Here is a 27,100-nt window from a genome sequence, read left to right on the forward strand (position 1 = left end):
GGTAATTTGCTGACAACTATATTTCAGTTAAATAATTTAATTTACTTAGTGATACAGCATGGAGTAGGCCCTTTGAACTACACCACCCTCCCACTCCCACAACCCCAATTAACCCTAAACTAATCACTGGACAATTTACAACAACCAATTAACCTACCCGTTACATCTTTGGACTGTGGGAGCACCCGGGGAAAACTCAAGTATTCTACAGAGAGGACTCCTTACGGGGGGCGCCGGAATTGAACTCTGAATTCTGAATGCCCCTGAACTGTAATAGCATCCTGCCAACTGCTACGACTGTATTTTGTTTAAAAAATATTTTGTTTTTATTAAAGATATTTATCAGTAACTTAAGTGGGATAAGACATTTAAAACAAAAGAAAATCTTGCCAAATTGCTGAAAGCTGCAGTGGGAAATGAAAAATGTTTTGAGATGTTTTTGAGAGATCTTTGAAAAGAGCAAATTATAACCACAATTATTTATATATGTTATTTTTTAATCATGAGGGACATTTTGGAGGTTTCTCTTAAGGTTAATAAGTGGAAGTAAGTTATATTGAGAAGTATAATGTATAGTGAAAGACAGAATGGATTTAGGGAAAGAATTACAAAGCTAAAATCTGTGCCATAGAATAAAGAGAAGGTAGAAGAAATTACAATATAGGGACCTGATGAGCCTGTGCTCACATAAGTAAGAGGATCAAGATGTTGAAAGGTTAAAGGTCAGTGATAAGTATTTAAAAAATAGTGGTACTGGGGCCATGACTCAGTAAAGACGAGGTTCAAATGGGAGATACAGATGATCTGGAGAATGCAGGATAAAACATGGGCAGTTAGAGTTTTGGATGAGTTGGAGAAATAGATTAGAAAATATTATCAGTCAGGAAATAAGTTTGTCTGCAGGTGACGAACAATGGATTGTACCTTCATTGGCAGATAGGTTCAAGCCCTCTGCTGGTCGAGGTCAACCAGGGCAATACAATATGGAGAGCAAGCTGTTGCTCATGTAGCAGGCTCTCCCTCTCCACGCAGCTGATGAATCCAAAGGAATGGCAGCAACCGATACAGTTTGACACCAGTGGTGTCACAGGACTTGCCAGTCAGTGTTGAACTGAATGTAGGACTGCCTTTTAGAGACTCCAGCACTGGAATTTTTCTCTGCGTCTATTCCCAAAGTCTTCCCCATGAGTGGGTATAGCTGCAAAGCAGCAGAGGTTTGAGATCAGTGTTTCCTTCTCTTAGATGAGCTGCCAACCACAGCTGACAAGCCCCATCTGCCCGAAGTGACTCGTTTTAAGGCACCAGTAACCCGCCTTTCCCCCTTCTCCTGTCAGTAGAAATGGTTCCACCGGGTTTGGTAGCTAAGGCACATGTGAAGATCAGGAGCTTGATTTGGTGCTCAGAGGCTATTTGAGGCACATGCCATTTGGGAGCATTTGATAGGTAGTGGAGGCCTATGCCATTATCTCCCCCAAGTATGACAACCATAAAGGATGGTCACAACAAAGTTGTGATGTTAAAATATTGGAAATAAGCAGGCTTTATGTTGGAGAGGAGTCCCAGTCAAAATAACATGCTGGTTCAACTTGAAATAATTGCTTGCCTGGGGAAATAAATCAGTGGCAAGGATAATGGATTTTGCCTCAGGGACTCAAGGTGATGGCTTCTGTCTTCCCTGTGTTCAACTTTTTAGGAGGTTGTCATTCATATCAAACCAAAAGCAATGGATGTTTTAAAAGCTACAGGGTTAGGTCGATATTTACATGCTAATTGAATGTCAGGAAAATTGCTCTGCATGTTAAAGAGTGAAGACTAAGAAGAAATACAGTCAAGTGGAAGTGCAAACTGGGATTTGTGTTTTGGGAGCACCACATGGATGAAGTAAATTAAATGCTGAATACCCTGACCTTGGGTAACTTGTCCTTTTTATCTTTCAGTATCAGAATTGGCCATTTCTGCCTGGCATTATTTTGTCTTAGTTCTCCTCCTATTCTGGCTTGCTAGTCTACAGACACAATCTTCCCATGAGCAACATAAACTACTGACAAAATTATAATGGGCATTTTATTGCCACCAAATCAACTGGCCATACCTCATCAGAGATGCTTGGTGTTGCACCTGTCCCTCCTGCGCCTTCTCTGCTTTTGAAAATGAACTTGTGTCTGTTTCCCAGTTCTGAACTTTGCTAGAACTTGAAACATTAACTGTTTCTCTTTCCACAGATGCACCCTAACCTCATTCATGTTTCCAGCATTTTCTAATTTTTTTAAATTTTAGATTTCCAACAAAAAAATCAAGATTTTTTTTCTTGATTTGCAACATATTTTAAATCCACTTTAGGTATTATTATATGATACCTAGTACAGTTCGCCACCCACACCCCTGCACTACATATATTGTAAAAAGCAGTTATGTTTGTGGAGGTGAGGGAGGTGGATATTGTCTGAGTTCAGACCAGGATGATATTCCTGGAGTCCATTGACTTAAGAAGGTGGTGGGTGGGGGGGTGGGGGCATGCAGGGAAGAGGGGGAGTTGATGGTTCCTGAAAGATATCATTAACACAATAGCTGAATGATTATAAGAAAATATGATAAATAAGTTAGGATCGGACTGTTCCCAGAGAGAGAGAGACAGACAGACAGACAGACACAGACAGGCAAAGATGGACATCAGGTGCTGCTGGCAGATCATCAATTTCGTGCAAGACGCCTTTTAGTCTGCCTGAAACTTATTGGTCTGCCAGCACATTGAGATATTTAGAAACATAGAAAACCTACAGCACAATACAGGCCCTTTGGCCCCCAAAGCTGTGTCGAACATGTCCTTACCTTAGAAATTACCTAGGGTTACTCATAGCTCCCTCTTTTTCTAAACTCCATGTATCTATCCAGGAGTCTTCTAAAAGACCCTATCGTATCGTATCCGCCTCCACCACTGTCGCCGGCAGCCCATTCCACGCCCTCACCATTCTCTGTGTAAAAAAAAAAGCTTAACCCTGACATCTCCTCTGTATCTACTTCCAGTCACCTTAAAACTGTGCCGCCTCGTACTAGCCATTTCAGCCCTGGGAAAAAGCCTCTGACTCTCCACACGATCAATGCCTCTCATCATCTTACACACCTCTAACAGGTCACCTCTCATCCTCCGTCACTGCAAGGAGAAAAAGCTGAGTTCACTCATCCTGTTCTCATAAAGCATGCCCCCCCGCCAGTGCAGGCAACATCCTTGTAATCTTCTCTGCACCCTTCCTATGGTTTTCATATCCTTCCTGTAGATGAACGCTGCCGACTGACACATTCAGAGCTGCAGGAGCACTTACTGGGTGACACACTGAAGCTTTGTGCAGCCACCACCAGGGCTCCTGGAGAAGGACTATAACACAGGGTTCTTCTCCTGAAGAGGGAGGGGCCAGGTTGGGTGAGGAAGCCCCTCAATTATTGTAGTAGTGCACCCCTCAGGGAGCCAAATGGTGGCAACAGACCTATTGGTTTTTAGGAATGTAGTAAAACACTATTTAATATATTGAATGTGAATGTAAGAATGAAAAGGATTTGCACGAGTATTTTTATAAATAATTTTTATTATGAATAAAGTTTATTTTGATATAGAAAATAAGTTAAGTTTACCTCCCTCATTGTAAAATCAGTGATATTCCACATATTCTGAGAATTAACCGTTGTCCATTAGCCAACATAAAAGTATGCCTTAATACTCTTTGTCTATCACACCATTAAATTTCAGGAACCTGGCAGATGTTGATCAGGATGGAAAGCTCAGAGCAGAAGAGTTTATTTTAGCTATGCATTTAATTGACATGGCTAAGTCCGGTCAGCCGCTTCCCATCACTCTGCCGCCAGAACTGACACCTCCTTCATTTAGGTATGTGATTTTCTCTGAATGCTTGCGTGGTCGTGCTGTATTTTAGTTTACACTCCATTTCGTTCCCCAAGTGTTAAGCTGTGCTAGATATTGAATGTGAACAGTGTTTGTACTTCATTCAAGAATCCTTAATTATCTAGAAATCCAGAAAAATCTAGCTAATGAAAAAGTAGTCGTTCATCATTTAGAGAAAAGGACATGAATAAAGTTTGGTAGAACATAGACTCGACATGACTTAAGCAGCACTGATGGGTTTATATTGTCAATTTAAAATAATGAATATGCAAAGAGTAGTGAATCTATAAATAGCAGAGTAATGAGTGTGATGAAGCATTTATTTTCTGTTGTTATGAGGAAGTTATATACTTCCTTCTGCTCAATTAAATTTGTTTTTTTGTATCACTAACATCTTGGAAATGATCATAGCACCAGCTTTTAAAAGAAAAGTCAAATATTACTGATGATTATACATGATTTCAATATAAAACCCGATATAATATATAATGTTTAATATAACTATAGAAGTCCAGAGGTCTATTTTGAAATTATCATCAGATATAGCACATTAATTCATGAACTGAAATTGATCTGAATATATTTCTGAAATATTTGTTTGCTGCAGATATAGCAATATGTTTATTTATAGCATGTGTGTGTGCATATTTGTATGCACATGCACATGCCGTACAACAGCCAAAGTCTGCAGAAGAACTGCGGCAAGTTCTCCAAGATGCTTGGAACAACCTATCAGCCAATTTTCTTATAAAACTGCAAAGGGCGGTCACACCAAATATTGATTTGATTTAGATTTTTACTGCTTATTGCTCTTAATAGTAATTTCTTGATATTAAGAAACTTTTGATTTCAGTATTTTTGAAAGCATCTTCACTTAGCAGAATTTTTTTACATGTGCCTGAGACTGTTGCATAGTACTGTGTGTGTGTGTGTGTGTGTGTGTGTGTGTGTGTCTATGTATGTATGTGTGTGAGAGAGAGAGAGAGAGACATATGTAGCAATATATAGGGCAATGTGTGGATATAGATACAGTGGCATGCAAAAGTTTGGGCAGCCCGGGTCAAAATTTCTGTTACTGTGAATAGCTAAGCGAGGAAAAGATGACCTGATTTCCAAAAGGTATAAAGTTAAAGATAACACATTTCTTTAATATTTTAAGCAAGATTACTTTTTTATTTCCATCTTTTACAGTTTCAAAATAACACAAAAGAAAAAGGGCCCGAAGCAAAAGTTTGGGTACCCTGCATGGTCAGTACTTAGTAACACCCCCTTTGGCAAGTATTACAGCTTGTAAACGTTTTCTGTAGCCAGCTAAGGGTCTTTCAATTCTTGTTTGAGGGATTTTTGCCCATTCTTCCTTGTAAAAGGCTTCTGGTTCTGTGAAATTCTTGGGTCATCTTGCATGCACTGCTCTTTTGAGGTCTATCCACAGATTTTCGATGATGTTTAGGTCGGGGGACTGTGAGGGCCATGGCAAAGCCTTCAGCTTACACCTCTTGAGGTAGTCCATTGTGGATTTTGAGGTGTGTTTAGGATCATTATCCTGTTGTAGAAGCCATCCTCTTTTCATCTTCAGCTTTTTTACAGATGGTGTGATGTTTGCTTCCAGAATTTGCCGGTATTTAATTGAATTCATTCTTCCCTCTACCAGTGAAATGTTCCCCGTACCACTGGTTGCAACACAAGCCCAAAGCATGAATGATCCACCCCCATGCTTAACAGTTGGAGAGGTGTTCTTTTCATGAAATTCTGCACCCTTTTTTCTCCAAACATACCTTTGCTCATTGCGGCCAAGAAGTTCTATTTTAACTTCATTAGTCCACAGGACGTCTTTCCAAAATGCATCAGGCTTGTTTGGATGTTCCTTTGCAAACTTCTGACGCTGAATTTTGTGGTGAGGACACAGGAAAGGTTTTATTCTGATGACTCTTCCATGAAGGTCATATTTGTGCAGGTGTCGCTGCACAGTAGAACAGTGCACCATCACTCCAGAGTCTGCTGAATCTTCCTGAAGGTCTTTTACAGTCAAACGGGGGTTTTGATTTGCCTTTCTCGCAATCCTACGAGCAGTTCTCTTGGAAAGTTTTCTTGGTCTTCCAGACCTCAACTTGACCTCCACTGTTCCTGTTAACTGCCATCTCTTAATTACATTATGAACTGAGGAAACGGCTACCTGAAAATGCTTTGCTATCTTCTTATAGCCTTCTGCTTTGTGGGAATCATTTATTTTAATTTTCAGAGTGCTAGGCAGCTGCTTAGAGGAGCCCATGGCTGCTGATTGTTGGGACAAGGTTTGAGAAGTCAGGGTATTTATAAAGCTTTGAAATTTGCATCATCTGGCCTTTCCTAACGATGATTGTGAACAAGCCATAGCCCTAACAGGCTATTTAAGGTCTGAGACCTTGGTAAAAGTTATTTGAGAGCTCAAATCTCTTGGGGTGCCCAAACTTTTGCATGGTGCTCCTTTCCTTTTTTTCACTCTAAAATTGTACAAAACAAAAATAATACACCAATCTTGCTAAAAATGTTGAAAAGACTGTTTCATCTTTAACTTTATGACTTTTGGAGATCAGTTCATCCTCTACTCACTTAACTATCCACAATAACAGAAATTTTGACCAGGGGTGCCCAAACATTTGCATGCCACTGTATATACAGTGCCTATAAAAAGTATCCACCACCCTCCCCCCCCCCCCCCCGGAAGTGTTCATGTTTTATTGTTTTACAACATTGAATCACAGTGGATATAATTTGGTTTATTTTGACACTGATCAACAGAAAAAGACACTTGCATGTCAAAGTGAAAACCAATCTCTACAAAGTGATCTAAATTATTTACAAATATAAAACACAAAATGATTGATTGCATAAGTATTCACCCCCTTTAATATGACTCACCAAATTATCACTGGTGCAGCCAGTTGGTTTCAGAAGTCACATAGTTAGTTAAATGGAGATCACCTGTATGCAGTCAAGGTGTTTCAAATGATTATAGTAAAAATACACTTGTACCTGGAAGAGTCAGTATCTTGGCAAAATCTACACCATGAAGACAAAAGAACACTCCAAGCAACTCCGCGAAAAGGTTATTGAAAAGCACAAGTCAGGAGATGGATACAAGAAAATTTCCAAGTCACTGGATATCCCTTGGAGTACAGTTAAGTCAGTCATCAAAAAATGTAAAGAATATGGCACAGCTGTAAATCTGCCTAGTGCAGGCCATCCTCAAAAATTGACTGACTGTTCAAGAAGGGGACTAGTGAGAGAGGCCATCAAGAGACCTATGACAAATTTGGAGAAGTTACAAGCTTCAGTCGGTGAGATGGGACAGACTGCGCATACAACTGTTGCCCATGTGCTTCACCAGTCACAGCTTCATGTGAGAGTGGCAAAGAGAAAAAAAACTCACATGAAATCTCAGCTAGAGTTTGCCAGAATGCATGTGGGAGACTCTGAAGTCAGCTGGAAGAAGGTTCTATGGTCTGATGAAACTAAAATTGAACTTTTTGTCCATCAGACTAAATGCTATGCTTGGCATAAGCCAAACACTGCACATCATCAAAAACATACCATCCCTACCATGAAGCATGGTGGCGACTGCATCATGCTGTGGGGATGCTTCACTGCAGCAGGCCCTGCAAGGTTTGTGAAGGTAGAGGGTAAAATGAATGCAGCAAAATACGGGGAAGACCTGGGGGAAATCCTGATGCTGTCTGCAAGAGAACTGCAACTTCGGAGAAGATTTGTATTCCAGCAAGACAATGATCCCAGGCATAAAACCAAAACTACACAGCAATGGCTTAAAAACAACAAAGTTAATGCTGTGGAGTGGCCAAATCAGAGTCCAGACCTCAATCCAATTGAGAATTTCTGGCTGCACTTGAAAAGGGCTGTTCACTCACAATCCCCATGCAATCTGACAGAGCTTGAGCAATTTTGTAAAGAAGAATGGGGACAAGTCTTTTCTGTTGTTCGGTGTCAAAAAAGCCAAATTAAATCCACTGTGGTAAAATGTTGCAAAACATGAAAACTTCCAAGGAGTGAATACTCTTTATAGGCACTGTATATATAAGACCATATGATATTAAAGCAGAATTAGGCCCATCGCGGCTGCTCCATCACTGCATCATGGCTGATTTATTATCCTTCACAACCCTTTATATAGTTATTGTGATTCAGTGCAGAATAGGCCCTTCGGAACACACTACTCAGCAATCCCTCGATTTAATTCTAGCCTAATAATGGGACAATTTACAATGACCAATTAATCTACCAACCATTACATCTTTGGACTGTGAGAGGAAACCAGAGCACCCAGAGGAAACCCATGTGGGCATGGAGAGAACATACAGACTTCTTACAGGCAACGGCACCCTGCCTTCGCCCCATATCCTTTGATGCCCTGACTAATCAATAACCTATCAACTTGCCCTTTAAATATAGTCAATGACCTGTCCTCAGCAGTCATCTGTGGCACTGAATTCCACAGATTCACCACTCTCTGGCTGAAGAATTTCCTCCTCATCTCTGCCCTAATGGATGTCCCTCTAATTTGTGGCTGTGCCCTCTGGTCTTAGACTCACTCACTATAGGACACATTCTCTCCACATCACTCTATCTAAGCCTTTCAATATTCAATAGGTTTAAATTATATCTCTCCTTATTCTTCTGAATTATAGTGAGTACAGGCCCACAGCCACCAAACATTCCTCGTACATTAAACCTTTCATTTCCAGAATAATTCTCACAGATCTCCTCTGGACCCACTCCAATGCCAGCATATCTTTTATTAGATAAGAGGCCCAAAACAGGAAAACAGATTATTATCTGAATGGTGGCCAATTAGGAAAAGGGGAGGTGCAACGAGACCTGGGTGTCATTATACACCAGTCATTGAAAGTGGGCATGCAGGTACAGCAGGCGGTGAAAAAGGCGAATGGTATACTGGCATTCATAGCAAGAGGATTTGAGTACAGGAGCAGGGAGGTACTACTGCAGTTGTACAAGGACTTGGTGAGACCACACCTGGAGTATTGTGTGCAATTCTGGTCCCCTAATCTGAGGAAAGACATTCTTGCCATAGAGGGAGTACAAAGAAGGTTCACCAGATTGATTCCTGGAATGGCAGGGCTTTCATATGATGAAAGACTGGATTGACTAGGTTTATACTCGCTGGAATTTAGAAGATTGAGGGGGGATCTTATTGAAACATATAAAATTCTAAAGGGATTGGACAGGCTAGATGCAGGAAGATTGTTCCCGATTTTGGGGAAGTCCAGAATGAGGGATCACAGTTTAAGGATAAAGGACCGAGATGAGGGAAAACTTCTTCACACAGAGAGTGGTGAATCTGTGGAATTCTCTGCCACAGAAAACAATTGAGGCCAGTTCATTGGCTATATTTAAGAGGGAGTTAGATATGGTTATGGCCCTTGTGGCTAAAGGGATCAGAGAGTATGGAGAGAAGGCAGGTACAGGGTTCTGAGTTGGATGATCAGCCATGATCATACTGAATGGCGGTGCAGGCTCGAAGGGCTGAATGGCCTACTCCTGCACCTATTTTCTGTGTTAAAACTGCTCACAGTACTCCAATAAGAGCTAGTAAGAGATTTGAAAGTGGGAGGGGGAGAGGGAGATCTGAAATGATAGGAGAAGACAGGAGGGGAAGGGATGGAACCAAGAGCTGGACAGTTGATTGGCAAAATGGATATGAGAGGATCATGGGACAGGAGGTCTAAGGAAAAAGAAAAGGGGGAGGGGGGAATAGCCCAGAGGATGAGCAAGGGGTATAGTGAGAGGGACAGAGGGAGAAAAAGGAGAGAGAGAAAAAGAATGTGTGTATATAAATACAAACCCCATTTCCAGAAAAGTTGGGATATTTTCCAAAGTGCAGTAAAAACAAAAATCTGTGATATGTTAATTCACATGAACCTTTATTTAACTGTCAAAAGTACAAAGAAAAGATTTTCAATAGTTTTACTGACCAACTTAATTGTATTTTGTAAACATACACAAATTTAGAATTTGATGGCTGCAACACACTCAACAAAAGTTGGGACAGAGTTAAAATGAGATTGAAAAGTGCACAGAATATTCAAGTATCAGTTCAAAAGGAACATTTCTCAACGCAAGATTGCAGAGAACTTAGGTCTTTCAACACCTACTGTACATAATATTGTGAAAAGATTCAGAGACATCTCAGTGCGTAAAGGGCAAGGTCGGAAACCACTGTTGAATGCGCGTGATCTTCGAGCCCTCAGGCAGCACTGCCTAAGAAACAGTCATGCTACTGTGACAATTATAGCCACCTAGGCACGGGAGTACTTCGGAAAACCATTGTCACTCAAGACAGTCCGTTGCTGCATCCAGAAATGCAACTTGAAACTATTACGCAAGGAGGAAGCCATACATCAACCGGCGAGTTCTCTGGGCCCGAGCTCATCTCAGATGGACCGAAAGACTGTGGAACCGTGTGCTGTGGTCAGATGAGTCCACATTTCAGCTAGTTTTCGGAAAAAACGGGCCTCGAGTTCTCCGTGCCAAAGATGAAAATGACCATCCAGATTGTTATCAGCGAAAGGTGCAAAAGCCAGCATCTGAGATGGTATGGGGATGCATCAGTGCCCACGGCATGGGTGAGTTGCATGTATGTGAAGGTACCATTGACTTTGAGGCGTATATTAGGATTTTAGAGAGAGAAATGTTGCCGTCAAGGCGACGTCTCTTCCCAGGACATCCATGCTTATTTCAGCAGGACAATGCCAGACCACATTCTGCACGGGCTAAAGCAGCGTGGCTTTGTAGGCACAGAGTGCGTGTGCTTGACTGGCCTGCTGCCAGTCCAGACCTACCTCCTATTGAAAATGTATGTCGCATCATGAAGAGGAGAATCAGACAACGGAGACCACGGACTGTTGAGCAGCTGAAGTCTTATATCAAGCAAGAATGGACAAAATTTCCAATTGCAAATCTACTATAATTAGTATCCTCAGTTCCAAAACGATTAAGAAGTGTTATTAAAAGGAAAGGTGATGGAACACAATGGTAAATGTGCCTCTGTCCCAACTTTTGTTGAGTGTGTTGCAGCCATCAAATTCTAAATTTGTGTATGTTTACAAAATACAACTAAGTTGGTCAGTAAAACTATTGAAAACCTTTTCTTTGTACTTTTGTCAGTTAAGTAAAGGTTCACGTGAATTAACATATCACAGATTTTTGTTTTTATTGCATTTTGGAAAATATCCCAACTTTTCTGGAAATGGGGTTTGTAAAGAACGGATGGGATACGAGGGGGAGGTGGGGCATTAGCAGAAGTTTGAGAAGTCAATGTTCATGCCATCAAGTTGGAGGCTACCCAGATGGAATATAAGGTGTTGTTCCTCCAACCTGAGTGTGGCTTCATCTTTACAGTAGAGGAGGCCGTGTTGTTCCTCCACATTCAGGTTGGAGAAACAACACCTTATATTCCGTCTGGGTAGCCTCCAACCTGATGGCATGAACATTGACTTCTCAAACTTCCGCTAACTCCCCACCTCCCCCTCGTACTCCATCTGTTATTTATTTACACACATTCTTTTTCTCTCTCTCCCTTTTCTCTCTCTGTCCCCCTCACTATCCTCGCCCATCCTCTTGGGCTTTCTCTCCCCCCCCCCCACTTTTCTTTCTCCCTAGGCATCCTGTCCCATGATCCTCTCACATCCGTTTTGCCAATCAACTGTCCAGCTCTTGGCTCCATCCCTCCCCCTCCTGTCTTCTCCTATCATTTCGAATCTCCCCTCCCCCTCCCACTTTCAAATCTCTTACTAGCTCTTCTTTCAGTTAGTTCTGATGAAGGGTCTTGGCCCGAAACGTCAACTGTACCTCTTCCTAGAGATGCTGCCTGGCCTGCTGCGTTCACCAGCAACTCGTATGTATGTTGTTTGACATTTCAGCATCTGCAGATTTCCTCATGTCACAGTACTCCAAATGTGGTCTGACCAATGCCTTATAAAGCCTCGGCATTAAATCCTTGCTCTTGTATTCTAGTCCTCTCGAAATAAATGCTAACATTGCATTTGCCTTCCTTACCACAGACTTGTACTGCAAGTTAGCCTTTAGGAAATCCTGCATGAGAACTTGCAAGTCCGTTTGCACCTCTGATTTCTCAATATTTAGAAAATAGTCTATACCATCAATCCTTTTACCAAAGTGTGTGGCCATGCACTTCCCTACACTATATTCCATCTGCCACTTCTTTACCCATTCTCCCAATCTGTTTAAAACCTTCTGCAGAATCCCTGGTTCCTCAGCACTACCAGTCTGTCCACCTATTTTGTATCATCTGTGAACTTGGCCACAAAGCAATCAATTCTGGCATCCAAATCATTAATATATAATGTGAAAAGAAGCATTCCCAATGCTGACCCCTGTGGAACACCACTAATCACAAGCAGCCAACCAGAATTGGCCCCCTTTATTCCCACTCTTTGCCTCCTGCCAGTCAGCCAATCTTCTATCCATGCTAGTTTCTTTCCTGTGATACCATGGGCTCTTATCTTGTTCAGCATCCTCCTGTGCTGCACCAGATCAAGGCATTCTGAATATCCAAGTATGCAACATCAATCCTCCGCTTTATCTATCCTGCCTGTTATTTCCTCAAAGAATTCCAAAGGATTTGTCGGACAAGATTTCCACTTAAGGAAACAATGCTGATTTCAACCTATTTTATCATGTGCCTTCAAGTACCCCAAAATATCATCCTTAATAATGGACTCCAATATCTTCCCAGCCACTGAAATCAGGCTAACTGGCCTAGAATTTCTTTTCTTTTACCTCCTTCCCTTCTTAAAGAATGTGACATGAAGGTCAGGACATGAAGGGATACGAGGAGAAGACAGGAGATTGGGGCTGAGAGGAAAATTGGATCAGCCATGGTGAAATGTTGTGGCAGACTCGATGGGTCACATGGCGTAATATATCTTATGTTTTATGGAATTTTTGTGGAAGCAATTTTATTTGCAGTGAAATAGGTCTGATGGACCTTTGAAAGAACACAAATCTTGTTTATATCAATGCATATGTGATTGGCGAAAAATCATGATTCTAATGTTTTCTTCGTGCTTGGCAAAAAATCATCTTTCTAATGTTTTGTTTTCCTTTTTAGATCAAGCAAATGGGGTGAAGGAATAAATGGAACACAACCTCAATATCAGGAAATAGCAGAGGAAATTCAGGAAGCCCAGAAAAAGTCACCTGGTAAATTGATTGGTCTACATGCATCTTGCCTCTCTTGCATGAATAGATTGTATAATATTGAAGAAAGGTGAAATTGCGACACATCTGGATAGCAGTAACAGGATCGGTCTGAGTCAGCATGGATTTACGAAGGGGAAATCGTGCTTGACTAATCTTCTGGAATTTTTTGAGGATGTAACTATGAAAATGGGCAAGGGAGAGCCAGTGGATGTAGTGTACCTGGACTTTCAGAAAGCCTTTGATAAAGTCCCACATAGGAGATTAGTGGACAAAATTAGGGCACATGATATTGGGGGCAGAGTACTGACATGGACTGAAAATTGGCTGGCTGACAGAAAACAAAGAGTAGCGATTAATAGGTCCCTTTCGGAATGGCAGGCGGTGACCAGTGGGGTACCGCAGGGTTCAGTGCTGGGACCGCAGCTGTTTATAATATATATTAATGATTTAGATGAGGGAATTAAAAGTAACATTAGCAAATTTGTCGATGACACAAAGCTGGATGGCAGTGTGAAGTGTGAGGAAGACGTTATGAGAATGCAGGGTGTCTTGGACAGGCTGGGTGAGTGGGCAGATGCATGGCAGATGCAGTTTAATGTGGATAAATGTGAGGTTATCCACTTTGTTGGTAAGAACGGGAAGGCAGATAATTATCTAAATGGAGTCAAGTTAGGAAAAGGGGAAGCACAACGAGATCTAGGTGTTCTTGTACATCAGTCACTGAAAGTAAGCATGCAAGTACAGCAGGCAGTGAAGAAAGCTAATGGCATGCTGGCCTTCATAACAAGGGGAATTGAGTATAAGAGCAAAGAGATCCTTTTGCAGCTGTACAGGGCCCTGGTGAGACCATACCTGGAGTACTGTGTGCAGTTTTCGTCTCCAAATTTGAGGAAGGATATTCTTGCTATTGAGGGAGTGCAGTGTATGTTCACAAGTTTAATTCCCGGGATGGCAGGACTGTCATATGTCAAAAGATTGGAGCAACTGGGCTTGTATACTCTGGAATTTAGAAGGCTGAGAGGGGATCTTATTGAAACATATAAGATTATTAAGGGATTGGACACGCTGGAGGCAGGAAGCATGTTCCCGCTGATGGGTGAGTCCAGAACCAGAGGCCACAGTTTAAGAATAAGGAGTAGGCCATTTAGAACGGAGTTGAGGAAAATCTTTTTCACCCAGAGAGTGGTGGATATATGGAATGCTCTGCCCCAGAAGGCTGTGGAGGCCAAGTCTCTGGATGCTTTGAAGAAAGAGATGGATAGAGCTCTTAAAGATAGCGGAATCAAAGGTTATGGGGATAAGGCAGGAACTGGATACTGATTGTGGATGATCAACCATGATCACAGTGAATGGCGGTGCTGGCTCGAAGGGCCGAATGGCCTACCCCTGCACCACCTGCTGTTACCACCTTGTTGAAGATTGCTATAATGAAACAACCAAAGTTTTAAGAATGCTGTATAGTTTTATTGTATTCCACAAATCTTTATTCAAAGTGCACATCAATTGCTGAAAGGTAGTGATGTTCTTAAAGTGTACTTAACATTGCGTACAAAGCATTAAGTAAACCAATGATTATTCTGCTTTCAGGTACAGTGAAGTGCTCAATTAGTATTAAATGTTAAATTAAATTTTTAATGCCTTCCATTTAAGATAAGCATGCAGACATATTCTCTTCAGGCTTTACCTGTCATGGAATGATAAAATAGTGTATGATTCAAGACCAATCCAATGAATCCATTCCTGAAATCCTATTTTTTTCCTCAATAAGTACAGATCCAGCTATTTTCCAAATAGATCTTTTTTAGTGCTAAATTATTTAGTGTTAGTATGATAATTAACTAGTTCTTGTAATCTAAAACTAAGTAGTCACATGCAGAGTGTCTGAATTTACTATTGAGTGGAAAGAACAGCTAACTCTTTAAAGCAAAATGTTCATGCATAATCTATCCCTGATTAATGGCTGTTCCTTCAAAATCAATCAGTGAGACACGAACTCCTGTAATCTATATAAAAAGAAACCCAATTTGGAGAATGAAGATAACTCTGATTAAAATAAATTGCGATCTTTTGAATACACTTAAATAATGTATTGCAAGTTTAATTAAGTTTGTTGTATTTATAGTTTGCTACTATAGCAATAATCCTATAGGTCTGACAATTTGAGATATTTTCATTGTAAACTATGGTATCCAGCATAGTGAGCTACTACAGATGTTCATGTAATCCTACAGGAGGCTGAATGTTTTGCTGATCCTCACAGTCATTGTAGATATACTTTATGTAAGTAACATAAATACGTGCAGATTCTTCACTGTGAATCTGCATGTATTTATATTACTTGCTTTATGTTGTGTATGTGGCCTTGTTACACAACAAAATGCTATTAATAAAAACGCTGGAGATGGGAGCTAAGTTTCATGGTTCTTTTTACTGGCAGAGTCTGAACTTGGCACACACGTACAGATCAATATGCGCCTAATAGCGCATGCTACGATATGTTACTGAAACATAAAGTGCTCCCTTATTATAATGCAGACTATACGGTACACTCCTCCCCTTTTATTTTAATAGTGTATCAACTGATTTTTTTACTGGGGCACTATGCTAAACAAATATGTTTAGCCTTAACATACAAACGCTTACCAATTGTTTACTTAGTAACTTAATAATATCAAATTATAACAAAGTAACATAATAATACCAAATTATAACAAGCCTTTTTTTAAAATTTTGGTCTAAGACCCATTTATAACTCAAGTCTCTGGGGGGGGCAGGGGGGGGTGTCTTCTGTGCCTCTCCGGGTAACATCTGTCCTGAAACGTTTGCTTTGGGGATTGAGTCTCCACAGGTACATCAGGTGGGTCCTCAGCACTGATGACAGGCTTATCTGTAGATGAGGCTGATGTGGTCAGGGGAGTCCAGGCAAGGTGTTGTTGTGTTTTTCACCTAAGCTTCCAGGATTTGGTCCACATGACGTGTTTCTATGTCATAGGAGTCCGGGCAGGGTGTTGTTGTGTTTTTCACCTTAGCATCCAGGATTTGGTCCACATGGCGTCTCCATACGTTCTATCCCACCTGTACTCTATACATCAGTGGCCCATCTATGGCAGAAATTGTACCTGGCTGCCACTTTTCAGTCTGGCTAATCACGAGCAAGAACTGACTGTCCCACACTGAAGCTCCGTGTTGATTTAGCATTCAAGTGTTTGAACTGTCTGTTCTCCACATCACACCGTACATCTGGTTTGAGAAGATCCATGCAGGACCTCAGGTTTCTATTCAGAAACATCATGGCTGGAGTCTGATTAGTGGTTGCGTATACGACATTACGATAGGCAAGAAGGAAGTTGTCTATCTTGTGTTGCAGTGGTCGATTTTCGCTGTCCATTGCCTTGATGGCTTTCTTTCTGTCTGTGTGAATCTTTCTGCCAAGCTATTTGTGGATGCATGGTAAGGGGCAGATGTAAAGTGTTTGATTCCATTGTTCTTCACAAAACTTTGGAATATTTCCAGGACAAATTGTTGTCCATTGTCTGTGCAGATTTGTTCTGCTATGCCATTCCTGGCGAACATGGTCTTCAGAGCTGTAATGGTCTTTTCCAGTGTGGTTGTCGTCATTTTGAGGACCTCTGGCCATTTGGAACGTGCGACTAAAAAGATAAGAGTCCATAAATGGTCCAGCAGAGTCGATGTGCACTCGTTGCCATGGTGATGAGGGCCACTCCCATGGATGGAGAGGGGCTTGTGGTGCTGGGTTCTGGATCTTTTGATATCCAGAGCAGTTCTTGGACAAGTCCTCAATCTGTTTATCGATTCCTGGCCACCACACATAGGCGCAGGCAAGCCTTTTCATCTTCACGGTACCCAGGTGCCCCTCGTGCAGTTCATCCAGCACTCTGGTGTGTAGCTTGGGAGGAATGACAATGCGTGAGCCACACATTTGTGTTCCCCGACACACTGACAGCGGCTCCTTTCTCGCTGATAAGGCTGGAAACAATGTGTTACCACGCGCTGGCCATCCCTTTATCATGATGTCATACACTTTTGACAATGTAGGGTCATTGCATGTTTCCCTTTCAACAGGCTGTTTGTCACTGGTAATTGTTCGACTACTGTTGTGTGAAAGACCTCTGCTGAATCCATTTGTGTAGTTATCTCTGAAGTTGGCAGTGGTAAATGTGACAAACCATCTGCATTGCCATGTTGCTTGGTCCCCTTGTGTTCGATGTTGTACCTGTGACCTCCTAAGTAAAGAGACCATCGCTGCAGCCTTTGTGCTGTCATCACTGGAACGCCTTTTCTTGGGTTGAAATTTGCTCATACAGGTAGTGACTGAATTTCTTGACTCCCCACACGAGGCTTAGGGCCTCTCTGTCAATCAGTTAGCGTTCTTGAGGCAAAGGCTATTGGTCTTTCTGAGCCATCTGGAAACTTGTGCAATAACACAGCTCCGATCCCATGGGGCGAGGCATCACAAGCTAGTTGGATAGGTAAGGAGGGGTCAGAGTGTGTGAGGTAGAGGATACTGTACTGAGCGGAGAACTGGGTTAGCAGTCACTTTAAAGTCACCACATATGTACACCTTGGGACGCACTTTCTGCCCTGTGTAAGTCTTTAGCAGTAGTTTAGTTCATTGCAGAGGTATGTGAGAAAACAGTCATGTGTAGTCGTGTACAGAGATCACTGTTAAAGCTGAGCCTGTGTCCAATTCCATTTTCAGTCTCACGCCTGCCACTTGAGTGATCTATATTACTCGTCAATCATCTGTCTCTTTTATGCTGTGAACTTGCAGACAAGACAATTCACTTTTGTCTGAGTCGTTTTCATCAGAACTGCTTTCTTTCATTTTGTGTACATTGTTGTATTTTCCTTGCTGGGATTTCTTGTTTCTTTGTATTTTGTCCTTTTTCTGCTGTTGACTAGCTTTGCATACTCGGCCAGTGTGGCCCTGTTTGCCACAGTTTCTGCATTCTTTGTCTTTAAACCAACAGTCATCAGGGTCATGTGACCTGTTCCCACAATGGTAACATTTCTTTCCTTCATTTCTGTTCAGTGACATTTTATTTGTAGCATATTCCAGAGGTTTTTGTTGTATCTTGGAAGCACCCCGTGCTGCTGTTTCCGTTGATATTGCAATGTTCAGCGCTTTCTCTAATGTAAGGTCTCTTTCACACAGAAGCTTCTTCTGTGTGGTTTCACAGTGCATGCCACACACTAACCTGTCTCTCAATGCGTCCGATAAACGAGCTCCAAATTGACAATGTTCTGATAATTTGCACAATTCAGCACAATACTCAGAAATGCTTTCATTTTTGCTCTGATTCCACTTATGAAATTTAAATCTTTCAGCAATGACCAGTGGTTTGGGGTTTAAATGCTGTTGGAGAGTGTCTACTATTTGCTTGAACCTTTTGTCAGCTGGCTTTTCAGGGGTTAACAAGCTCCGTAGCAGCCCATATGTTTTTGCTTTCATTATATAGGGTAAAACGATGGCTTTCTTTTCATCCGTAACACCATTAGCGTTACAATATGACTCCACTCTTTCAATGTAAGTTGCCCAGTCTTCAATGCCACGATCAAATGCTGTAATGGTTCTAATCTTCGCCATCTTTGTTATGTTAACTTAGCCCAATTCTCCTCTAGTTGTCTTTTTTTTTGACTCACTTGTCCTTTTTGCTAGCGCAACGAGTGCACTCCATCTAGATGCGTCTAGATTCTCTCTCTTCTCCGAGTGTCGTTATCAACTAAAACACGGCGTTCCGGTAGGATGTAGGTTAATAATTCTCGTCGCCAATTTGTTGTGTATGTGGCCTGGTTACACAGCAAAATGCTACTTATAAAAACGCTGGAGACGGGAGCTAAGTTTCATGGTTCTTTTTACTGGCAGAATCCGAACTCGGCACACATGTACAGATCAATATGCGCTTAATAGCGCATGCTCAATATGCGCCTAATAGCGCATGCTACGATATGTTACTAAAAAATAAAGTAGTCCCTTATTATAATGCAGGCTATACGGTACACTTTATTTTTGAACTTTACTTCTCTTTTGGACTAGTTTAATTCTAGAATATAACCAGCAAATGCATGCAGAAACTTCTATTCTATGCTATTTTTCTTCCCACTTTAAGGCACTTCTTAAAACTTTAATCAAACTCTTTGTCATATTTTCTCATGTCTTATGCACCTGATATCAAGTTTTCTCTTATAGTTAGCCTTGTAGTTATAAAGCATTATAGAAGACTGAAATTTTATTCCTACAATAAGGGCACCATATTATCCATGTCTATAAGTAATCAAAGTTAAAATAACTATCAGAATGAAAAGGCCTATATGTGTTGCCATTTTCAATCCTTATTGATGGCTGAAGTTCTAATGGTACTCAGATATTTTTTAGAACTGACAGCAATTGATATTTCTAGTCACTTTCGAGGATAAAAGAAAAGCGAACTACGAAAAGGGTAATGCAGAGTTGGAGCGTAGGCGACAGACCCTTCTGGAACAGCAACAGCGAGAGGCTAATCGCAGAGCACAACGTGAGAAGGAGGAGCAAGAAAGAAAGGAACGAGAGCAGCAAGAGCAAGAACGGAAAAAACAGCTTGAAATGGAGAGAAGGTTGGAGAAGCAACGTGAGCTCGAGCGTCAAAAGGAAGAACAAAGGAGGAAAGAAGTCGAAAAGCGAGAGGTTTGTGACAAATAATTTCAAGTGCTAGGAGCACGCTGCATTTTCCAGTTTCTGTAGTGAGCTGAGATGTTGAGGATGAATCTAAGTTCTACATTAAGTTGAGTGCATCTGTTAAACTTGTTCCCTGGTTCAATATGTTATACTGTGAATTTTTGAATGTTAAATACTAACCCCGGTCATTGAGAAGGGTACGGGTTTGTATTATTACTCCAGACTGCTTCCTACCATCTGGCTTAACAATATTGGAGGATAAATACCTCAAGAAATGAGGCAGAAAGAGTGAGTTTTATTCTCTTAATATGTACAGTGGCGTGCAAAAGTTTGGGCACCGCGGTCAAAATTTCTATTACTGTGAATAGTTAAGTGAGTAGAGGATGAACTGATCTCCAAAAGTCATAAAGTTAAAGATGAAGCATTCTTTTCAACATTTTAAGCAAGATTAGTGTATTATTTTTGTTTTGTACAATTTTAGAGTGAAAAAAGGAAAGGAGCACTATGCAAAAGTTTGAGCACCCTAAGAGATTTGAGCTCTCAGATAACTTTTCAAGTCAAGTTAAGTCAAGTCACTTTTTATTGTCATTTCGACCATAACTGCTGGTACAGTACACAGTAAAAACGAGACAGCGTTCTCAGGACCATGGTGGTACATGAAACAATACAAAGACTACACTGAACTACGTAAGACAACACAAAAACTACACCAGACTACAGACCTACCCAGGACTGCATAAAGTGCACAAAACAGTGCAGGCATTACAATAAATAATAAACAAGACAATAGGCACAGTAGACGGCAGTAGGTTGGTGTCAGTCCAAGCTCTGGGTATTGAGGAGTCTGATGGCTTGGGGGAAGAAACTGTTACATAGTCTGGTCGTGAGAGCCCGAATGCTTCTGTGCCTTTTGCCAGATGGCAGGTTGGAGAAGAGTTTGTATAAGGGGTGCGTGGGGTCCTTCATAATGCTGTTTGCTTTGCGGATGTAGCGTCTGGTGTAAATGTCTGTAATGGCGGGAAGAAAGATGCTGATGATCTTCTCAGCTGACCTTACTATCCGCTGCAGGATCTTGCGATCCAAGATGGTGCAATTTCTGGAACAGTGCACTGTTCTACTGTGCAGCGACACCTGCACAAATACGACCTTCAAGGGAGAATCATCAGAAGAAAACCTTTCCTGCGTCCTCACTACAAAATTCAGCGTCAGAAGTTTGCAAAGGAACATCTAAACAAGCCTGATGCATTCTGGAAACAAGTCCTGTGGACTGATGAAGTTAAAATAGAACTTTTTAGCTGCAATGAGCAAAGGTATGTTTGGAGAGAAAAAGGTGCAGAATTTCATGAAAAGAAATCATGAATCTTTTAGTGATTTTTATTAACAACCTGGATGTGGGGGTAGAAGGGCGGGTTGGCAAGTTTGCAGACGACACAAAGGTTGGTGGTGTTGTAGATAGTGTAGAGGATTGTCGAAGATTGCAGAGAGACCTTGATAGGTTGCAGAAGTGGGCTGAGAAGTGGCAGATGGTGTTCAACCCGGAGAAGTGTGAGGTGGTACACTTTGGAAGGATAAACTCCAAGGCAGACTACAAAGTAAATGACAGGATACATGGTAGTGTGGAGGAGCAGAGGGATCTGGGGGTACTTGTCCACAGATCCCTAAAAGTTGCCTCACAGGTAGATAGAGTAGTTAAGAAAGCTTATAGGGTGTTAGCTTTCATAAGTCGAGGGATAGAGTTTAAGAGTTGCGAGGTAGTGATGCAGCTCTATAAAACTCTGGTTAGGCCACACCTGGAGTACTGGTTGCTTCACTAGAGGAAGGATGTGGAAACATTGGAAAGGGTACAGAGGAGATTTACCAGGATGCTGCCTGGTTTAAAGAGTGTGGATTATGATCAGAGATTAAGGGAGCTAGGGCTTTACTCTTTGGAGAGGAGGATGAGAGGAGACATGATGGAGGTATACAAGATATTAAGAGGAATAGATAGAGTGGATAGCCAGTGCTTCTTCCCCAGGGCACCAGTGCTCAATACAAGAGGACATGGCTTTAATGTAATGGGTGGGAAGTTCAAGGGGGATATTAGAGGAAGGTTTTTTACTCAGAGAGTGGTTGGTGCGTGGAATGCACTGCCTGAGTTAGTGGTGGAGGCAGATACACTAGTGAAATTTAAGAGACTACTAGACAGGTATATGGACAGGTATATACAGTTTAAGGTGGGGGGTTATATGGGAGGCAGGGTTTGAGGGTTAGCACAACAATGTGGGCCGAAGGGCCTGTACTGTGCTGTACTATTCTATGTTCTATGTAACCCCACTCCAATTATTAAGCACGGGGGTGGATCGATCATGCTTTGGGCTTGTGTTGCAGCCAGTGGCACAGGGAACATTTCACTGGTAGAGGGAAGAATGAATTCAATTAAATACCAGCAAATTCTGGAAGCAAACATCACACCGTCTGTAAAAAAGCTGAAGATGAAAAGAGGATGGCTTCTACAACAGCATAATCATCCTAAACACACCTCAAAATCCACAATGGACTACCTCAAGAGGTGTAAGCTGAAGGTTCTGCCATGGCCCTCACAGTCCCCTGACCTAAACATCATCGAAAATCTGTGGATAGACCTCAAAAGAGCAGTGCATGCAAGACAGCCCAAGAATCTCACAGAACTAGAAACCTTTTACAAGGAAGAATGGGTGAAAATCCCCCAAACAAGAATTGAAAGACTCTTAGCTGGCTACAGAAAGCGTTTACAAGCTGTGATACTTGCTAAAGGGAGTGTCACTAAGTACTGACCATGCTAGGTGCCCAAACTTTTGCTTCGGGCCCTTTTCCTCTTCTGTTATTTTGAAACTGTAAAAGATGGAAATAAAAAAGTAATCTTAAAATATTAAAGAAATGTGTCATCTTTAACTGTATGCCTTTTGGAAATTAGGTCATCTTTTACTCGCTTAGCAGTAACAGAAATTTTGACCAGGGATGCCCAAACTTTTGCATGCCACTGTAAATCAAGAAATTAACCCAGATTACCTGTTGCTTACCTGAATTGCTAGGGCTGAATCACCTGCATATCCCTTTCACCTCCTGTCCATTCATTCACATAATGTTTTTTATGGGAGAAAACTACTGCTTTAAAGTCAACACATCTATTTTATATGTATAAATATTTCCATGTTACTTGTCTAGGGTTCTTTGAGGCCGTTCCATGCTAATCTTATTTACATAGGCAGAGGTGGTACCTCATAAATTCGGGACGAACCTCATGTGAAATATGATGATTTTCTTTGAAAAGAAGTTGGTGTAATTAAATTAAGACAGTTTTGAGTTGTATTAATAAACTCCATATGTATAATGGTCATGATTTTCATATTATTTCAAGCAATGCAGAGCCAATTCAGCATAAATTTAGAAACATAGAAAACCTACAGCACAATACCGGCCCTTCGGCCCACAAAGCTGTGCTGAACATGTCCCTACCTTAGAACTACCTGGGCTTTACCCATAGCCCTCTATTTTTCTAAGCTCTATGTAGCCATCCAGGAGTCTCTTAAAAGACCCTATCGTTTCTGCCTCCACCACCGCCACCAGCAGCCCATTCCACACACACACCACTCTCTGTGTAAAAAAACTTACTCCTGGTATCTCCTCTGTACCTACTTCCAAGCAGCTTAAAACTCTGCCTTCTCGTGCTAGCCATTTCATCCCTGGGGAAAAGCTTCTGACTATCCACACAATCAATGCCTCTTTACCAATTTAAAGCAGTTTTGGTTTTACTGAGTTTTTTTTTGCCTTTGCATTCCTCCAAATTAGAAGGGCAAGTTTTCACATCTTAAGAAATTAGTTTTCTGCAACGATATTCATGTTTTATTGTTTACCTTTTAGGCGGCCAAGCAGGAACTAGAACGGCAGCGACAGATTGAATGGGAGCGAATCCGGCGACAGGAACTCCTTAACCAACGGAACCGAGAACAAGATGAGATCGTGCAGTTAAAGGCTAAAAGGAAAAGTTTGGAACTTGAACTGGAGGCATTAGTAAGTAGATTAGCAAATTGACATCTGTTTTACGTATCAGTTGCTCATTTTAACTGTATTAAATTAATGCTGGGATTTTGCTCAGCATTATGAGTTTTCAGGCTTGTGATCATCTTTCATTTATGTTACTCTGGAAACCCTGCATGAGATGAATCTAATGCCAGGAAAGTTGACCTCAGTCTGCATTGCAGCTTGTGTTGACTTTAGTCTTATCCAACCCTGTTGAATTCATGGTCATTGCAACCTGTAGAATTGTTTCATAGAAAGAAAGTTCTGTCTTGGGGCTAGCACATTATAGTAGATATGTTTTGAACTGGACACGGGTTTTATATAACACAATAGTGTTTTGAATTGCCATTTTTAATACACTGAGGTGTTGCAGAAGCTAATAGAAAAAATATGAACTTGTAGAACATTCAGGAAGAAAAGCACGCTCACCTCCTATTTCATTCCCACTGATATATATTTGTTTGAAAATAGTTCATAATGTATCCCAGTTGCTGGTAGTTGTATATTTCCCAAATCCGTCAACCTTCAAACTATAGTCAATTAATTTCCACTGTTTTCTAAAGACTTAGTACAACAGTATTCTGAGGAATTTGTAAAAGCTGGCTCTGAATCCTCACAGGAATTGGGAAAATGGTGAATAGTGCAATGGATATTTATGAAGACTACTCAAAAATGGTGCCTGCAAGTTGTAGCTGTAAACTTATCCCACTTTTTAAGAATGGTTGTTATATGAAAATCACAAATTTTGTTCATAGTTGTATGAAACATTAGAAACATAGAAAACCTACAGCACAATACATGCCCTTTGGCCCACAGAGCTGTGCCGAACATATCCCTACCTTAGACACTACCTAGGCTTACCCATAGCTCCCTATTTGTCTAAGCTCCATGTATCCATCCAGGAGTCTCTTAAAAGACCTTATCGTTTCCACCACCGCTGCTGGCAGCCCATTCCACGTACTCACCATTCTCTACTTAAAAAACTTACCCCTGACATCTCCACTGTACCTACTTCCAAGCATCTTAAAACTATGCCCTCTTGTGCTAGCCATTTCAGCCCTGGGAAAAAGCCTCTGACTATCCACATGATCACTGCCTCTCATTATCGTGTACACCTCTTTCAGGTCACCTCTCATCCTCCGTCGCTCAGTTAGCTGAGCAATGGATAGGAAATGTTCCTAAAATTTGTTGATAAAAGGATCAGACAGCACAGAAACAGGCTGTTGCGTCAACTATGCCTTTTCTCCCCCATCGTATCTATCTACACCAATTCATTTAGGTCCTTATCTTATTTCCATCCTTTAAGTTTAAAATTCATTGTTGTATATTTGTTCATAGAAAATTTAATGCTCTGAAATTGCAGTTTCAAATGTACTGTATTTTTAATGGGATGATACATTGGAAAGCCAGGGAGTATTTTTATAGATTCCAGATTTAAATGTGTCCCTGGTGCATGCAGTTAATAGCTGTCAAATGAACTGGAATGATGTGCAAATATTAGGTCTTCTTGACAACCTCAGTCTGACAAAATATTTTAAAGACGAAACCTTTTGTAGAGCAATATAGTGTGAGAATTTCTTAGTGTTTTTAAAATCATAAATTTTCATTCACTTGACCAGGGTAAGATGCATTCTTCATTAAGAACTGCAGATAATACTACTTAAAAGAACTTGGTACCTATTTGCATTAACGGTCTGAAAATGAGTGGGTTAAACTGCCTGACCTAGTTGCCTCTGATGCAGCCATTTTTATGAATACATTTAATGTGGTCTTTTATAGAATGAGGAATGTGCACCTCTAATCTGAAGACACCCGAACACTCACTCCTACTAAAGCAAAAGTTAAATATGAGCAAAGTCATTTCGGTTGAATAAATAAAAATTCTCTTGCTGTTGTAATTAATGATTATCCAACTACAGGATAATAGAACTAATTATCTTGGCTCAGAGTCAAATATAACTTCTGCAATTAATATTATGTGGGAAGGAGGCCCTGTCTAACCCCACAGTGTGTTCTTATTGGTGTGTTGTTATTTCAGTTTTTGAATTAGTACAATTGCTATTGTTCAGTTTTTTTCTTTAAACACTAAATGTAATCATTACAATCTTATAGAGTGAGAAGCAGCGAAATGTTGCAAGCAAAGTGCAGGAAGTGAAGAGCAGAAAAGAAGATCAAGAAAATGAACTTAATCTCATAAATCAGAAGCATGAGCAGAGGAGAACAGAAGTGAATGTTTTGCAGCAACAACTTCAGGTAGTGACCTCTCCTTACTACTATGAAAGATTGTTGTAGATAAGCTACCTTTGTTTGAACGTGTGTATCATTGTACTGTATTTACTCGAATCTCTTGAGGAAGGATAACAATTTGAAATATTCTGCACTGGGTTAATTGCCAACTTGGAACAAATTCATCTGGTCTATGCTACTTTCGTGCACAGTTCAAAACAAAGGTACATTGCTAAAGTGTGGATGTACCATTTGCATGTGGTATCAAATAGCAGGACCCAGTAGTTCCAAAGGGAACAACTGGTGCCCAGCTGCAAGCGCGAGTAGATGACTGAACCTGTGTTATTTTACTTAGAGTGAGAGCTGTACTGAGCATCTGTCTTCCACTCATCATAATCATGATCTGCCGTGTTGTAATGCTACAGCCATAAGGTAATATAAGACGTTGTTTAGACTCCACTTGGAGTACTATGTTCAGTTTTGGTCACCACACAACAGGAAGGATGTGGATATTATAGAAAGAGTGCAGAGGAGATTTTCAAGGATGTTGCCTGGATTGGAGAGCATGCCTTATGAAAATAGGTTGAGTGAACCTGGCTTTTTCTCCTTGGAGCAACGGGGGATGAGAGGTGAATTGATAGAGGTGTATAAGATGATGAGAGGCATTGATCGTGTGGATAGACAGAGGATTTTTCTCAGGGCTGGAATGGCTAACACAAGGGGACATAGTTTTAAGGTGCTTGGAAGTAGGTACAGAGGAGATGTCAGGGGTAAGTTTTTTATGCAGAGACTGGTGAGTGCGTGGAATGCACTGCTGACGATGGTGGTGGAGGCAGATACAATTAGATAGATATATGGTGGAGCTTCGAAAAATAGACGGCTATGTGGTAGGGTAATTCAAGGCAGTATCTAGAGTAGGTTACGTGGTTGGCACAATATTGAGGGCCGAAGGCCCTGTAATGTGCTGTAGATGTCCATGTTTATGTTCTCATATGACAGGGTGATTGTATTCTTTTGACCATGATCATTCT

The 27,100-nt window shown here is 41.1% G+C and overlaps 1 protein-coding gene across 8 annotated transcripts in view; it reads left to right on the top strand.

Moving 5' to 3' along the window:
• The window catches only part of itsn2b (intersectin 2b), a 224,996-nt gene that overhangs the window by 98,630 nt on the left and 99,266 nt on the right, over nt 1-27,100 (top strand). For all 8 annotated transcript variants that reach the window (XM_063035010.1, XM_063035019.1, XM_063035026.1 and 5 more), the window contains 5 exons: nt 3,743-3,880; nt 13,038-13,129; nt 19,552-19,814; nt 23,685-23,834; nt 25,956-26,096. In XM_063035010.1, the coding sequence (XP_062891080.1) occupies nt 3,743-3,880; nt 13,038-13,129; nt 19,552-19,814; nt 23,685-23,834; nt 25,956-26,096 (784 nt within the window). The remainder of the gene's footprint in view (nt 1-3,742; nt 3,881-13,037; nt 13,130-19,551; nt 19,815-23,684; nt 23,835-25,955; nt 26,097-27,100) is intronic.

The sequence above is a fragment of the Mobula hypostoma genome, chromosome 2, assembly GCF_963921235.1.
Source record: "Mobula hypostoma chromosome 2, sMobHyp1.1, whole genome shotgun sequence".
In the NCBI taxonomy this organism is placed as follows: domain Eukaryota; kingdom Metazoa; phylum Chordata; class Chondrichthyes; order Myliobatiformes; family Myliobatidae; genus Mobula; species Mobula hypostoma.